Source organism: Quercus lobata, chromosome 1 (assembly GCF_001633185.2).
Source record: "Quercus lobata isolate SW786 chromosome 1, ValleyOak3.0 Primary Assembly, whole genome shotgun sequence".
NCBI lineage: Eukaryota > Viridiplantae > Streptophyta > Magnoliopsida > Fagales > Fagaceae > Quercus > Quercus lobata.
This window is the reverse complement of record NC_044904.1, coordinates 33,065,771-33,079,643: the sequence shown is the minus strand read 5'-3', so window position 1 is coordinate 33,079,643 and position 13,873 is coordinate 33,065,771. Positions and strand designations below refer to the sequence as shown.

Genomic DNA, 13,873 nt, shown 5'->3' with positions numbered 1-13,873 from the left:
AACTTTAGAAATAATTTTGTAAATTACGTTACACAGACTAATAGGTCTGAAATCTGTCATCTTCACCGGAACCTTTACTTTTGGAATAAGAACAATATGAGTGTAATTAATTTCAGGTAACATTGTTCCAGAATTCAAAAAATCCAACACAGCAGAACAAACATCATTACCAACTATATGCTAGAACTTTTGGTAAAAAAGAGCATTCATACCATCAGGTCCTGGAGCTTTGGTCGGTCCCATCTGAAATAATGCTGCTATTACTTCCTTGACACTATACGGCCTCATCAACTCTTCTGTCATCTCTGTAGTCATCTTTTGAGGGACTGTGTTCAGACATTCTTCCATTCTCTCACAAGTACCTGAGTGAAAAATTGTCTCAAAATAATTAGCAGCCACTCCCGCCACTTCTTCAATATCCTCCACCCAATTACCATGTTGGTCTTGAATACCCTGAATGAAATTCCTCTTGCGCCTCTGAGAAGCTTTCGAATGGAAAAACTTTGTATTCCTATCTCCATGCTTCAGCCAGGATACCCGAGAACGTTGTGCCCAAAAGATTTCCTGTTTAAGAAGTAGATCATCCAATTTTTTGCTTGCTACAAGCACCTCCTCCCTGCTCTCCTCCGTTAACTCTTCTTCATTCATCTTCTTGATCTTTTTAGTCAACATCTTTATTTCTTTCACAGCAGGAGCTGTTTTGGCCGACCCCCAAGCCAGTAAATCCGCCCCACACTCCTTAATTTTATCCACCGTTGCACTTAGACCAGCAACCTCACCACCCGAATGAGTCCAAGAATTCATTACCACATCTTCACAATCATCCCACATCAGCCAAGATTCTTTAAACCTAAAACCCCGAGGCCCACTCCTCCTGAAGTCACGGTCTGTACCTGTTTGGAGAAAAATTGGGACATGGTCAGATGCATGACTGAACCCGTGGATAAGAGTGCTAGCTGAAAACCTCTCTTTCCACTCCCGGTTTGCCACAGCTCGATCCAATCTCTCCCTAGTATTAGCTGCCCCCGGTCTTTTATTATTCCAAGTAAATTTGTACCCTTGGAAACCCAAATCATATAGATGACACAACTCCAAAGCTGCCTGAAACTCTTCCATCTGCTTATACGAAGGTGGATGTCTACTCTGCTTTTCAGACTGATGCAAAATTGCATTGAAATCACCTATACAACACCACGGCCCATCCACAAACGAGGAAATATGAGATAAAAGCGCCCAAGACTTCTTCTTCTCACTAGCTTCTGGCCACCCATACAACCCAGTCAAAAACCAAGTGAAACCATCATCCTCTACCACCTTCGCTAATATGTGATTATCTGTGAAATTAATAACATCTAACCGAACTTCAGATTTCCACAACAGTGCTAATCCCCCCCCAGAATGAGGCTTTTTAACAATGAACTTATTCTGAAAGGGCAACTCTCTACCATGTTTAGCAAAACCATCTTTATCTAGTCTAGTCTCCATTAAGAAACAGACTGTGGGAGCTTGATCCCTCACTAACTTGTGAAGGCTTCGAACTGTCCAAGAGTTCCCAAGCCCTTGGCAGTTCCAGCTAAGAAGTTTCATTGTGATCGGCAAGGGTGCATGGGCACCCCCGCCGATTCCTTTGAATTAAGATCCACATTGCTTCTCCCTCTCTTCACTACTTCAATTTGCTCCTCTCCATTTTGACTGGTTTCTTCTCTATGTGTACTTCTTTTCCCCAATACAGACTTTGCCCCTTCCTTTATTAATTCCACCGGCCCAATATCCATACGCCTCAGCCTAGTCCACGTTGCTTTTGTTTTTGGGCTGTGAGGCCCAATTCCAAAGTCCACTCCAGCCACGTGCATGTGTTCCTCTCCTTCAGTACCACACCCCGGTTTTGAACTAAAAGACATGCTCCTTGTATCAGTTACCCCACAACCCGGCCCTTCCTTATTTGTAGATTCCATCCCATTAATTTCGGATGCCACATCAGCCACTTTCCTTTCTGTTCCTTGATGTCCGTTAGGCAAATCCGCAAGTAACGTATCTTGTTCACTAGGGTTTGAAACCCTATCCCTACCGTCCGCCGCCTCCTGTACATGACTGGCCTGAGCAGTCCAGTTCTCATCCCGGTGAAACTCCCCAGTGGCATTCTCCCTGACATTATTCCGACGAGGAGGTGAACGATTTCGCCCACCCAACGCCTTCAACCAATCACCGTATTGGCAGCTTATCTCTCCTTCCTTCTTAGTTGCACTAAAGTATGCAGCGCAATGCTTTAAATCGTGTCCTAGTAAGCCACAATGATGGCAGAACAGTGGAAGCCGTTCATACCTGAAGGTAACCCAATGCCGCTCACCCTCTGAACCAGCCAAGAATGCACCCCTTCGAATCGGTTTTGATAATGGAACCGCAACTTTAACCCGCATAAAGTAGCTCTGCCCCTCCGTTTTCCTATTCTTCTCCACTTCGACCACCGACCCCAGTTTACTCCCCACCGCCTCTGCAACCTTGGGCGACATCATATCGAAAGGGGCGCCCCATATTTGTATCCATAGAGGAACGGATTCAAACTTAACGTTTTCCGCCGTCATCCCCGCCTTCCACCGAAGCAGCATCAGAACCTGGTTGTCAAACGACCATGGCCCACCCTTAAGCACCCTAGTCATCTCAAACTTAGAGTGGAACTTGAGTTGAAACAGGTTCGTGCCCACCTCAACAATCTGGACTGCCTCCTCTAAACCCCATGCTCGTTTCAATGTAGAAATAGCCGCTTTCTTATTGAAGGGACGACAAGTGAGGAACTTCCCAATTAGACTAAGCGCACAATTCTCCAGCCCTTCCTTCCTTCCATCATCCGGGATCTCAATAGTCTCCTCTTCTTCTGTAGTCAGTCGCATGTTCTCCAGTATGCTCGAAACTTCATTTGCCATGGTAGCGTCACAATGAAAAAGAAAGAAAATTCAACCCCTTAGAACCCTAAGGGAGAGATGTCTCGCACTAACGAGAGAGAGAGCTCCTACAAGCGAGGAGAGGAATTACACTTACTTTTGTTGAATTTCAATAACACCGTTGCTGAAATTCACTCTCTTTCCTTATTTCACTAAATAAGTTGGATCTATAACGCATATAAATTTCGAATTTAGCAATATATTAAGCCAAAAGACTCCCAAATTCACACTCTTAATTAAAACGTGAAAAAACGACCCTTCAAACATCGTTTCTATGACCTACGCCAATGTATACATACACTAACTCTTGCACGAAGAACACCAACTTGGAACTGAGATGGCTAATAAACTCAACTCACAGCTATTCGTTAGCAGTACTCTCTCTCTCTCTCACACAGATACACACATGTGGGTTTTGTTCAGAGCCGTGGTTTTAATTCTTGCTGTTGTCTGTGTAGGATTATCATCGTACACCACAAATGAACATCTGAAGAGGTTGTTTTCGCGATTTGGGGTAGTTACAGAAGGTATGTTATGTGTGCAAGTAACTGATTTTTTTGTTTTTAGTTTTTGTGTGTGAGGAATATTATTTGGTTGGTTTTTGCTCTCTGAGATTGTTTTGACTTTTTTCCGTAGCTAGGTTAGTTAAAGACCCAAGAACCCAAAGGCCCAAAGGTTTTGGCTTTGTCACATACGAATCAGAGGTAGAGGCTCAGAAGGCTTTGAAGGCCATGAATGGCAGGGTATCATCTTTCTCTCTCTGCGTTATAGAACTCAATTATTTCACTTAAAATACTATTACAATTAATTCTAATGCAAATTCATATGTAATTTAATCTGGTTTTATTAGAATATCTGGGTTAAATATTCAAATTACTGATTGGGTGTTGTGTATATTAGTAAATTGATGGGGTTTTTCCAATAGTTAGGAATAGGGAATTTCTTTTTTAGTTTATCATTGATTGGTTTTCTTAGTAATTTGGACCAAATGGCATCTCTTCCCCCCATAAGAGGGTGAAGTTTTAGGTCATCAAGTTCATCTGTGTGGGTGCCTGAGATGTGTTTACCTATGGAAAATGCAAGGAAGAGTAGTTTAAAGGTTTGTTTGGTTCATAATCATATTTTCGGGGAAGATGAAGGTAAGGAAAATGGATGATCAGAAGAAATTCTTATTAAGTCAAAACACATAACTAAGGTCTTTGAGAAAATGAGGTTGACACTCTTGCAAGTATTTAACTATTATTAGAGCAAATGCATTGTCGTGTTTGTTTTAGTGCAATACATAACAATTTGAGGTTTGCAATAGCTATGGAGGGGTTTTTCTTCTATGAATTTAGCTCAAAGTCTGAGCTTATCCAAAAAAAAAACTTTAATGTCCAACTTAGATGAAAGAGCTTATTCATGCCGGGTTAGACTTTTGAAGATTCATATGATCTTTTAATTAGTAATTTGGTATCACCACAGAGAACTGTAGTTGGTGTCTGGACCTGGAGAAAGTGAGAAAGGATGCACCCTTCTGCTTTGAGTGCTTGTCCAATTATTTTAGATATTCAGTCATTTAAGAGGAGTTGGAGTATGGTGTTTTTTCTTTTTGGGGCCTACCGGGTTATGCCACAAGGGGGGTGCGTTGTGGAGCTTTTAGCGAGTTTCCAAGGCAGGTTTGGTAGATGCAGCAATATTGTGATTTGGAGTGGCGCATTTGGAGTGAGAGAAATGCTAGAAATTTAAAGGATGTGAAAAACTTGTTCTCAATCTGAAGCTTTTATTCCTTAAATCTTTATTTGAGTAAATGAATGCTTCTGCTCTATTCTATTTTGCCCATATGCCTGAGATGCGTGACAGTTATACTTGTAGTGCTTAATTTTGGTGTACCTGTGTACATGGATTACGCCTTCTTTGTGTTTAATCATTGAAACATTTACTTATAAAAATAAAAAGAAGAAGAGAGCCCCAGATACCCTCAACTTATCTTGTTAGGAATTGTATCTCTGTATGTAAGTATTTACTTTCATTTCCTTTTTGTTGGTCTATATCATCATTCAAAGATGTTAATGATTCAATCTTATCTGCTCAAGAAAAGAAAGTTCAACATTACGTACTTAGTCTAATAAATTGGCAAACATTTATGTTGTCCTTAAATATTTAAATTGTGCCAATCTGTACTAAATGGAAATCTTACATACGAAGTCCAATAAATTGGCACACATTTAAGTGAGAACAAATTTTTGTCATAACGTTCTGGTTTATAGTAGTTGATTTCCATTCTTCTGCTGATTAGCATTATGCATACCAGAACCAAAAACATGGTAACACTTCTTTTTTTAAGGCTAATTATGTTTGAAAATTTTTCATTATTATATAATCCATGAATACGACTGTGATGAGGAGAAGGTATATCCTATGCCCGCTACATGCAACAGGTCTCTCACAACGTGTGGGCCCCACCAGTGTATGGGGCCCATGTGCTGTGACCCGCTGTATACAGCAGGCACAGGATATCCTTTCACCTGTGATGAGACTTCTGGAGCACTGTAACTTTGAACGTATGTACTTATTTAACAGTCAGAGGCGACGGGTCATTATGCTTTAAAATGTTAGAACGTAATGGCTGTTCAATGTTGTTCCATCATTTTTAATCATTCGTAATGATTTTCAAGATAGAATAATGTTGGACTTTTATTGAATATTTATTTACTGTAAGTAGGCATTAAATTAAAAATTTTAAAATAAATAAATCTTATCTCGTCTTTAAGGTAGGCCTGTGAACTTATGTTACTTCATTCACAAAGGCTAAAAGAGTTCAAGCCCTAGTGATTGACTGATAGTAGATGTGGATGTTATTATGTATTTTTGCTGAAGTGTAATTATAGAGTAATATACTTATCAAAAAAAAAAAAGTAATTATAGAGTAATATGTATTAGATTTTGTTTTGCATCTCTTTTGTTTGTAGGGTCTTGATGGGAATAGCCTTACCAAGATCATTACTTCAATTAGCCTGTAGCAGCTTTTTCATCTCAAATTTTCTTATCCAGCAAAAAAATAAAAAATAAAAAGAAATCCCATAATTTTGGAGTATAGTGTATTTTGTTTGTTTGTTTTTCAGTCTACATGGCAACTACTTGGAGTTTTAACCTTCCATAATATGCAGTAGAAGCTCAAATTTTATCAACATTGCTGCGTTTTGTGCTTAACTTCATATTTAATGTCTTCGAAGCACCAAATGCCAGTTTATCTTATTATTTTCTTTCTCTTGCACAGATAGTTGATGGAAGACTGATATTTGTGGAAGTTGCAGAGACTGAAAAACCTGGAGAGGATGCTACCTCAAAATAATAAGGCTCTTTTTTTTTTCTCCATGCAGAGATCTGTGTGACAAATGCTGTTGAGATTTATTAGTGTCAAATGATTAATAGCATACTGTAAAACAAAGTAGCCCCCAATCTTTTTCAATTCTTCTCTTCTTGCTACCAAAAGAAAGAAATATTATGCATATTCCTTTGGAAATTAGAATGCATACTAGTTAATTTCTTCTTTCTAGAACAGAACTTTTAGCTTGTTTGAACTTGTAACACCACACGAGCAATGTGCAATATCGTCTGATTCTTATGATTTACCAAAAAGCAAGTTGTTGTGTTTATTAAATACTGATATGGTTCTTATTGAGTTAAAGATCAGTTGAAGTGGGGCACCTTATCTACTCATGATTTTTATGCTTTTGTAATATAAAGGGGGAAATGGTGTTCCGAAGTCTAGATGATCTTAGGAGCCGTAAGGTAGTAAACTGTAAACCCTAAGATAAAGGAGTGCAAAAACATCTTGATTGGAAATAGAAAAGCGTAGTTATGAGGTTACTGCATCAAGAGATGGATAACTATCCCGATTTTGAGCAGGCTAAAGTTCTCACTAATTGTACAGGTAAAGGATATTAGTACAGTGACTTATGAAATGTATTTCAAATTGCCACAAATTTGGAAATCATTAAATTTTTCCCACACCTTTGCCCGGATTCAAAAAAAATAAAAATTAAGGTGGAATGGGGAGTGGCTTTGCCCTACTTGGTACCTTCAACATTATGCTATTAGTATTACAATACAAGATTCAGAACACAAATTTCACTTAATTTCTTGAGGAAATAAATAAATTTATCAACACTATCTAGGTATAACTGCTAAGACTTTTCAGGCCATGATGTGATTTGCCTCAACGCCACTATCCCTGCTCAAATAAGCAAAATAAGTTTTCATTCACCGCTAACAGTGAATATGGTTGCGAATAAAACATGCTAAATGCAAAATATTATATAAAACTTTCAAAAACCTTAGAGCCCTTTATGTGCTCAACCCTTAAGCTAAAATGGACAATTTAGGAATTATTGATAAACCACTTCCATAAACAGATAAACTGTCAGCACAGGGAGATTTGACACTCCAAATTCTAAAATCCTCAAAAACGATGGAAAAAATTCATCCTCTTGAAAGTGTCTCTTTAAGAAACAGGTTTGTTTGTTTGTAGTTAACAATATGCCAAGGCTGTCACATGTATAGGATCCAGCAGCAAGTCCGCTGAATTGAGTAAACCTTTAGCAGCATCCAGCTTCTCATTTACTTCTGAAACACATGAAGACTTGGAGATGCAACCATGACAGTTCACCTACATACAAATACATGCATAAGCTCAAATTAAAGGAATTTATGATAAGTTTCTACCTCCAGGCCGACCATCAAAGATAAAGATCTGAATCCCTAGATTTCCATCACACCATCAAGCAAATGGCCATAGCAGTGAGGTAGGCATAAAAACTCTTTCCTCTTTTTTCAGTATTTAATTGGCACAAGGAAGTATGAAAAGAGCTATTTGACATTTAGAAGGTGATACTGCAACTTTTGTACCCTTTCAATGTTTTAAATTCTAATGCATAAAAAATGACCTACCCAACAGATGAGATAGCTTATAGCTTCATCAATTAATCTCATGGCAAGAGCCACAAAATGTTAGCGGAACTGAGTCCCAACCTTCCTCCATGCCTCAAAGTGCTTGTACCTGAGATCCAAGTTGCTACCCCCGGTGTGCATAATGCACACGGATATTTCTGCCATCCAACATCTGAAGAGGATCATAAGATGCTAGTAAATCACATTAATTTCGATTTGAGATTAGGCCCTTAACAGGGCTCTTTGTAAGGCATAAATAAATAATATCATGCCAAAGTAAATTTACCTGACCATCCATTTCTTTTAGAGCTATGGTGGCAGTAGTTTCAGAAGTGAACCGCACAAACCCGTACCCTTTTGATCTTCCACTGACGTGATCACATATAACTTTAACTGCTAAATATGACAAGAGCATAACACCCTCAAGTAAATTCATGGTCATCAAACCTATAAGCATAACTATAAGTAATAAGTTACAACCAAAAAATCTACTACATTACCTTCAATTATCTCGCCATGTCGTCCAAAAGCATCCTTTAGAACAGCTTCATTAGTATCATAGGAAAGTCCTATAATCCAAAACTTAACATTACTCTTACAAAATTCGGCCATGAAGTACTGATATTCTCAGGAGACCAGGAAATAAAAAGACTCCCAAAATCTGAACCATTAATTTAATCTCATGATTGGCTAGGATTTTAAGAACTCCACGAAGGAATTAACTATAGAGAATCCTGATCCCGAAAAACTCGTTATGCCGAACCTATTGATTTGTGTATTCCATTTGGGCATGTGAGAATTCAATTGGCCTCTCTCATTTGATTAAGTGTAGGACACAGGACCCAGAAACTTAACATATCAAATGAACACTAAAACCATTGAACCTAATTATTTATACCATTTTGGAACCCAAACCAACAGAAATTATGTGCGCTCAGTCAAAATTTTAAACTATTGCATATTTTATATTCGCATCCTGGAATAACATATACTAGAGAAAATTGATAGCAAATAGATCCCAATTAAATTAATAAATTTCTCAATCGAGCAATTTTAGGAATATGAGTTTGATACTGAAAATTCAGAAAAAGATAAAGATAAATTGAATAGTGAAAGTTAGAAACGACCTCCAACAAATAACTTGGTGGAAGCGTGGCGGGCCCACAACCATCTGCCTGAACGGAATGTCGTACGGCAAATACGAACACCATCTTTCGAGCACTGCATTTTCTGTTATCGTTGCAAAGACGAACACTACCGGCGGAGAAAATGCTGACGTTTTGACTGGAGTGTAAAGCTAAAACGTTGGTCGTTTTAAAGGAAGTAGCAAAAATAAATAAGATAACGTTTAAATATTTTATTTGATTTTTTTTTTTTCCATTTAACCTTAAACCTCTAAGAATTTTGTTAGTCGTTACGTTTCAAAACAAATTGAACAACTAGCATCTTGAGTTCTTAAAACTCAAGTTCAATGGTGGAACTCGAGCTATTAATCCTTGAGTTCTGGAGTTTTGAAACAACTTACGTGGACAAATTTTCCACATAGAACCACGTAGAAGTCGAGTTTATAATACTCGAGTAACAAAAACTCGATTTCTCAACAATCAAAATTTCAAACATGTTTTCAAAAACACAAAACACAAAACACAAAACACAAAACACTTTCACACTCAAACACTCTCTTCCTTCAGACACCTAAACCTTCACTCTACCGGAGATGCTCCCCTTATCAGCGGCCACTCATTCAGACACCCAAACCCTCACTCTACTGGAGACACTCCTTTCATCGGCGGCCAGAAAACCCTTAGTCATCTCCTCTCTCTAAGAACAAAGTCCGTTAACCTTACCCTTTTGTCAAAATCCCGTTTGTCCCTGCCCTTTTGTCAAAATCCCTCCTTGTTTGTCTCCTTTCAACATCCCAGGCTTATATATATATTCCACTAACAAAAGTTCAGATTTTTTCTTTGTATAGGTATCTCTGTCTTTCTGTAACACCCCATAGAGCACCCAAGTTTCAATTTTTAAGGTTTGTTTTTTCATTTCTATGTTCATTTATAGTTGGACCCAATTTCTTTGTTCTTTTTGTTTTTTTGTTGGTTCCTTATACCCTTTTCCATTTATAGTTGACTCAACTGCATATTACATTTCTTTGGTGTATGTTTTTTGGGATTTTTTTAAAATGTGATTGTGTTTATGCTTTGTGATTTTGTTTATAAATATGTGTTTTTTTTAGTGATTTTTTTTAGTTGGTTATTTTTTTTTATTTTTTATTTTTTGTAATTGTTATGTTTCAATTTGTTATGAGTTGATATTTTGATAAGTTTGTACTATTTTTGTGAAGATCTGATGAGGAAACATTAGTGGATTGAAAAAACAAAACAAAAATAGAAAAAAGAAAGAGGAAAGTTTGAATTTTGTTATAGTTGCTTGATTTGTGGTTCTTATATATGTTGGGGTGGACATAGAACTAGAAGTTTTACCAGCGGTTTGTTTGCAAGTTGAAGCTTGGGTATTGTAGGGACACGTTTTGGACCTTAAACCCAAAGTACGATTGGATCAAAGCCCAATAAGTCCAATACAATGAATTTGTAGAGAGTGGGTTGGACAACTAAGCTCTAATGAATGAGATAACAGTTAGAATGGATTTTAGAAGATAATCAAACAGAAATGGACTGGAATAATATAAGTAAATTGGTCCTCGACACAATCCGAGGATGTCTGTTCTAGTATATATTGATTAGAAATGGTTACAAATAGGTTTAAGCTGCTAAAGTGATTTCCTTTACCAATTTCCAATCTCCTCTCTCACTACTTCCTTCCTCTTTTATATCCTTTTCCTTTTTCATCTCTACCCTTCACGTGCAGGCTAGATGATTGGTCTTGATACCTGTTTCATCAGCACCTTCTTGAAGTATTTAGGTAGTAGTTATAAGGCTGAAAGCCACTGTTTAGGTATCACCTCCACATTAATGCGGCCAGAGAGTTAGCTGCAGAGCAGTTAGTGCGGTGGTAGCATCTTTCTCTTTAGATATTTTAGAACTTCCTCCCTGTACTCTGTTCTCACAATGCTTATCCGTACTAGCAGAACTTCCTAGAACATCCCCTTGGCGGCAGGTTAACTACTCAGACCTTGGCTTTGACTAGCCGAGGAAACATTTATCCTCGGACTACCATCTTGTGCCAACATAACCAAAACTGACCTCGTCATCTACTAACATGGACTCCCTTGACAATGTTTACTCCTCCTCGGACGATCCCAATTCCTCGGCTTGGGCTTTAGGCCTAATGTATATATGGATAACGAGCTCTTGGGCCCAATGCCCCTACAGGTATTATATTGGAATCATTGTGGACCAAACATATTCGTCTGCCTGATTAGGCTCAACAAGATAAGCCGCAAAATTTCTAATCAAAATTATTCTCCATCTTACTCTCTTTATTTTTATTTTTCATTTACAAAATTCCTGACTTTCGTGAACTTGTAAAGAACATAATTTGAAGTGTTCTTTTGTCAATCACACATTCAAGCAACCACTTAACTGTTGTTGTGAACTTTTTTTTCTTCGCCCTACAGGGTCATTTTAAAAAAGAAAAAAAGAAAAAGCCATTGTGAACCTTTAGAAGTTTTGAGGGTATATTTTATACGGCAAGATGAAACTGATGCTTTGATGCCTAATTAGGAACTTGTTCTCTATAGAAGGTTTTTTTTTTTTTTTTTTTTTTATAAAGAAAAGTAATTCTAGTTCCACATATTTTTACATACTTTATTATAATCGGTGACGCCCCCAATCAGGTATTGTCCTCTTTGGAAATGGCGTTGAGCCTTAGTCCTTAAGGATTTGTTCAATCCCACATCGGGGAGAGACGCCTCCCACTCATGCCTTATAAGTCTGTGGCCTAAGGATGAGGGTACCATTACTATACATGAGTGGTACACTCATCCTTAGGCCAAAGGTTTATAAGTAGGGCTGTACACGGTGCGGTGCGGCCGGTTTTTGTGGCCGTTTCTGCACCGCACCGGAATCTTCGGTTTCCTAAAATCCCAAGCCGCCTCCGCGCCTGAGGAACAGTTCTCCGGCAACATCGGTGGCGGTTCCAGTTGGTGCGGTGGTCGGTGTCCACCTGTCTATCACACACACAGATAGGAAGAGAGATCTAAAACCCAAATCAAACCCAGAAAACTCAAGGATTCAAACCACGAATCAAAACTTAGATAAAATCTAAATATCAAAAGATTCAAAACCAATTACAAACCCAAATATTAAAACCCAAACAAGCTCAAGATTCTTGAATCTAACCATCGATTGACTCACCTGCGAAGTTTAATAGAGTAATCAACCACCGGAAATGAAGGCAGAGACAACACCTTGAAGATCTGACCTGGGTGGCAGCAAAAACAGAGGTGCTTGAAGATAAAAAGCTGAAATGGTGGTGGATTTTGTGTTGTGGGTTTTGTGTTGTGACAAAGAGGAGAGAGGAGAGGGTGAAACTCCAAAAAGCGCAGCATCAAGCACTAGTTGTGGCGGCAGCAAGCGGCGGCAGCAAGTGGCGGACGTTGAGGGGAGAGAGAGAGGTGAGATGAAGACTTTTGTGGCTGGGACTGGAAGAGGTAGGCGGATGAGACGATGAGCGAGAGATATGGAGAGGTTGGGTAAATAAACTTAGGTTTTTTTATTATTATTTAAATCTGATTATAAAAACTACGTCGTTTTGGAGCTGGTATTAAAATTTAATATCAGGTCCTAAAACGACATAGTTTTAGTGCCAGATTTTATATATATATAAAATAATAAAAAGAAAAAAGAAAACCTATCCTTAAGTGAAGTCCAGCGCCGCTTTCTTCTTCTTCCTATTCCTTGCATTTGCTTTCATGGCTTCTTTGGTTTTTCTTCAATCTACTGAAACATGAAAATAAAAAACTGTAAACATTGATACATACATGTTAAATTATAGTGTGTGTATTTATATATATATATATATATATATGCCGGTGCGGTGTGGTTTCTCGGCGGAGTGCCAAACAGCCACCGCTCGCCGCACCGGACGCCCTCGGTTTGTTCAGATCATCGCCGATCACTGCGTTGAACACCTACGGTGGGCTTGTGAAGTGGTCGGATCGGTTCGGTGTCGGTCGGTACCTGAACAGGCCTACTTATAAGGCATGAGTGGGAGGCATCTCTCCCCAATGTGGTATTGAACAAATCCTTGAGGACTAAGGCTCAATGCCATTTCCAAAGAGGACAATACCTGATTGGGGGCCGAGATGAAAGTCCTCCAACAAAACTCAAATTAGAATTCCAAATTAGAGTTCTAATTTTGCGTCATGTGTCCTAAATTATTTATTCTTAAAGAGTTTTATTTCTTAATTTTAGAATCAAATGTGGGACTACATCATAAATATTCATCCAAGTGAGTTATTAAGTATAAAAACCAAAGAGTCCAGGATAAATGAATTGTAAAAAAAAAAAAAAAAAGTGCTTCACAATAGAAAAAAAATAAAAATAAATAAAACATGGACAATTTACATTTTATACGTAATAATACCCTTATAATTTTTTTTAAAGAGTTAAAATATAAAAATGACTATCAATAGTATTTAAATTATATATATATATATAAGAATTATATTATGCATCTTATATTCTTATTGTATATCTTTAAGTATATCCATGCATATGCATGTGGTTACAAGCTAGTAGTAATAGTAATAGACAAAGCACTAGCATTGGGTATACTAAATTCTAAATTTTTAGCATTTAGCACACCAAAGATTACAAAATCCCTTCCATTGGATGTTTCAATTGTCAAATGCCAGGTCGACTCGTATTTTTTTAACCTTTTTTTTAAAAAAAAATTATTTAAAAAAAAAAACACGCATTTGCCGCTTGGTAAGTCATACAACACATTTATTTGGTGTAAAATACATTATTTTGAATTTACCACCCATATCACAAAATAGCTTAGCTCAACAAATTGATATTTGTTCAACAATTATAAAATTA

The 13,873-nt window shown here is 37.8% G+C and overlaps 2 protein-coding genes across 3 annotated transcripts; one reads left to right on the top strand and one right to left on the bottom strand.

Moving 5' to 3' along the window:
- Positions 1-3,171: 3,171 nt before the first annotated feature.
- Positions 3,172-6,564, top strand: LOC115987682 (organelle RRM domain-containing protein 6, chloroplastic-like). Its single transcript, XM_031111275.1, has 4 exons — positions 3,172-3,313; positions 3,398-3,466; positions 3,576-3,682; positions 6,199-6,564. Exons 1-4 carry the CDS (start codon positions 3,277-3,279, stop codon positions 6,271-6,273), a joined length of 288 nt encoding a protein of 95 aa, XP_030967135.1. The 5' UTR covers positions 3,172-3,276; the 3' UTR covers positions 6,274-6,564.
- A 659-nt stretch (positions 6,565-7,223) lies between these two features.
- On the bottom strand, positions 7,224-9,177 carry LOC115987648 (glycine-rich RNA-binding protein 2, mitochondrial-like). Of its 2 annotated transcripts, none has more exons than XM_031111242.1 (5): positions 8,999-9,177; positions 8,372-8,440; positions 8,158-8,267; positions 7,872-8,043; positions 7,224-7,590 (listed from the first exon to the last, which is right to left on the bottom strand). In XM_031111242.1, the coding sequence occupies exons 1-4, from the start codon at positions 9,096-9,098 to the stop codon at positions 7,996-7,998; spliced, it is 327 nt and encodes a 108-aa protein (XP_030967102.1). In that variant the 5' UTR covers positions 9,099-9,177; the 3' UTR covers positions 7,224-7,590; positions 7,872-7,995. The 2 variants fall into 2 exon arrangements, with proteins under 2 accessions (XP_030967102.1, XP_030967108.1); XM_031111248.1 differs by having other exon boundaries at positions 8,158-8,264.
- Positions 9,178-13,873: the final 4,696 nt, after the last annotated feature.

Excerpts from the sequence above, each read along its gene's own strand:
- LOC115987682 (XM_031111275.1), top strand. The coding sequence starts at position 3,277 with ATGGCTAATAAACTCAACTCACAGCTATTCGTTAGCA. Across the intron at positions 3,314-3,397 it reads CTCACAGCTATTCGTTAGCA|GATTATCATCGTACACCACA; the intron begins GTACTCTCTCTC and ends TTGTCTGTGTAG. Across the intron at positions 3,683-6,198 it reads TGAAGGCCATGAATGGCAGG|ATAGTTGATGGAAGACTGAT; the intron begins GTATCATCTTTC and ends TCTCTTGCACAG.
- LOC115987648 (XM_031111242.1), bottom strand. The coding sequence starts at position 9,098 with ATGCAGTGCTCGAAAGATGGTGTTCGTATTTGCCGTACGACATTCCGT. Across the intron at positions 8,268-8,371 it reads ACATGGCGAGATAATTGAAG|CAGTTAAAGTTATATGTGAT; the intron begins GTAATGTAGTAG and ends TGTCATATTTAG. Across the intron at positions 8,044-8,157 it reads TAAAAGAAATGGATGGTCAG|ATGTTGGATGGCAGAAATAT; the intron begins GTAAATTTACTT and ends GATCCTCTTCAG.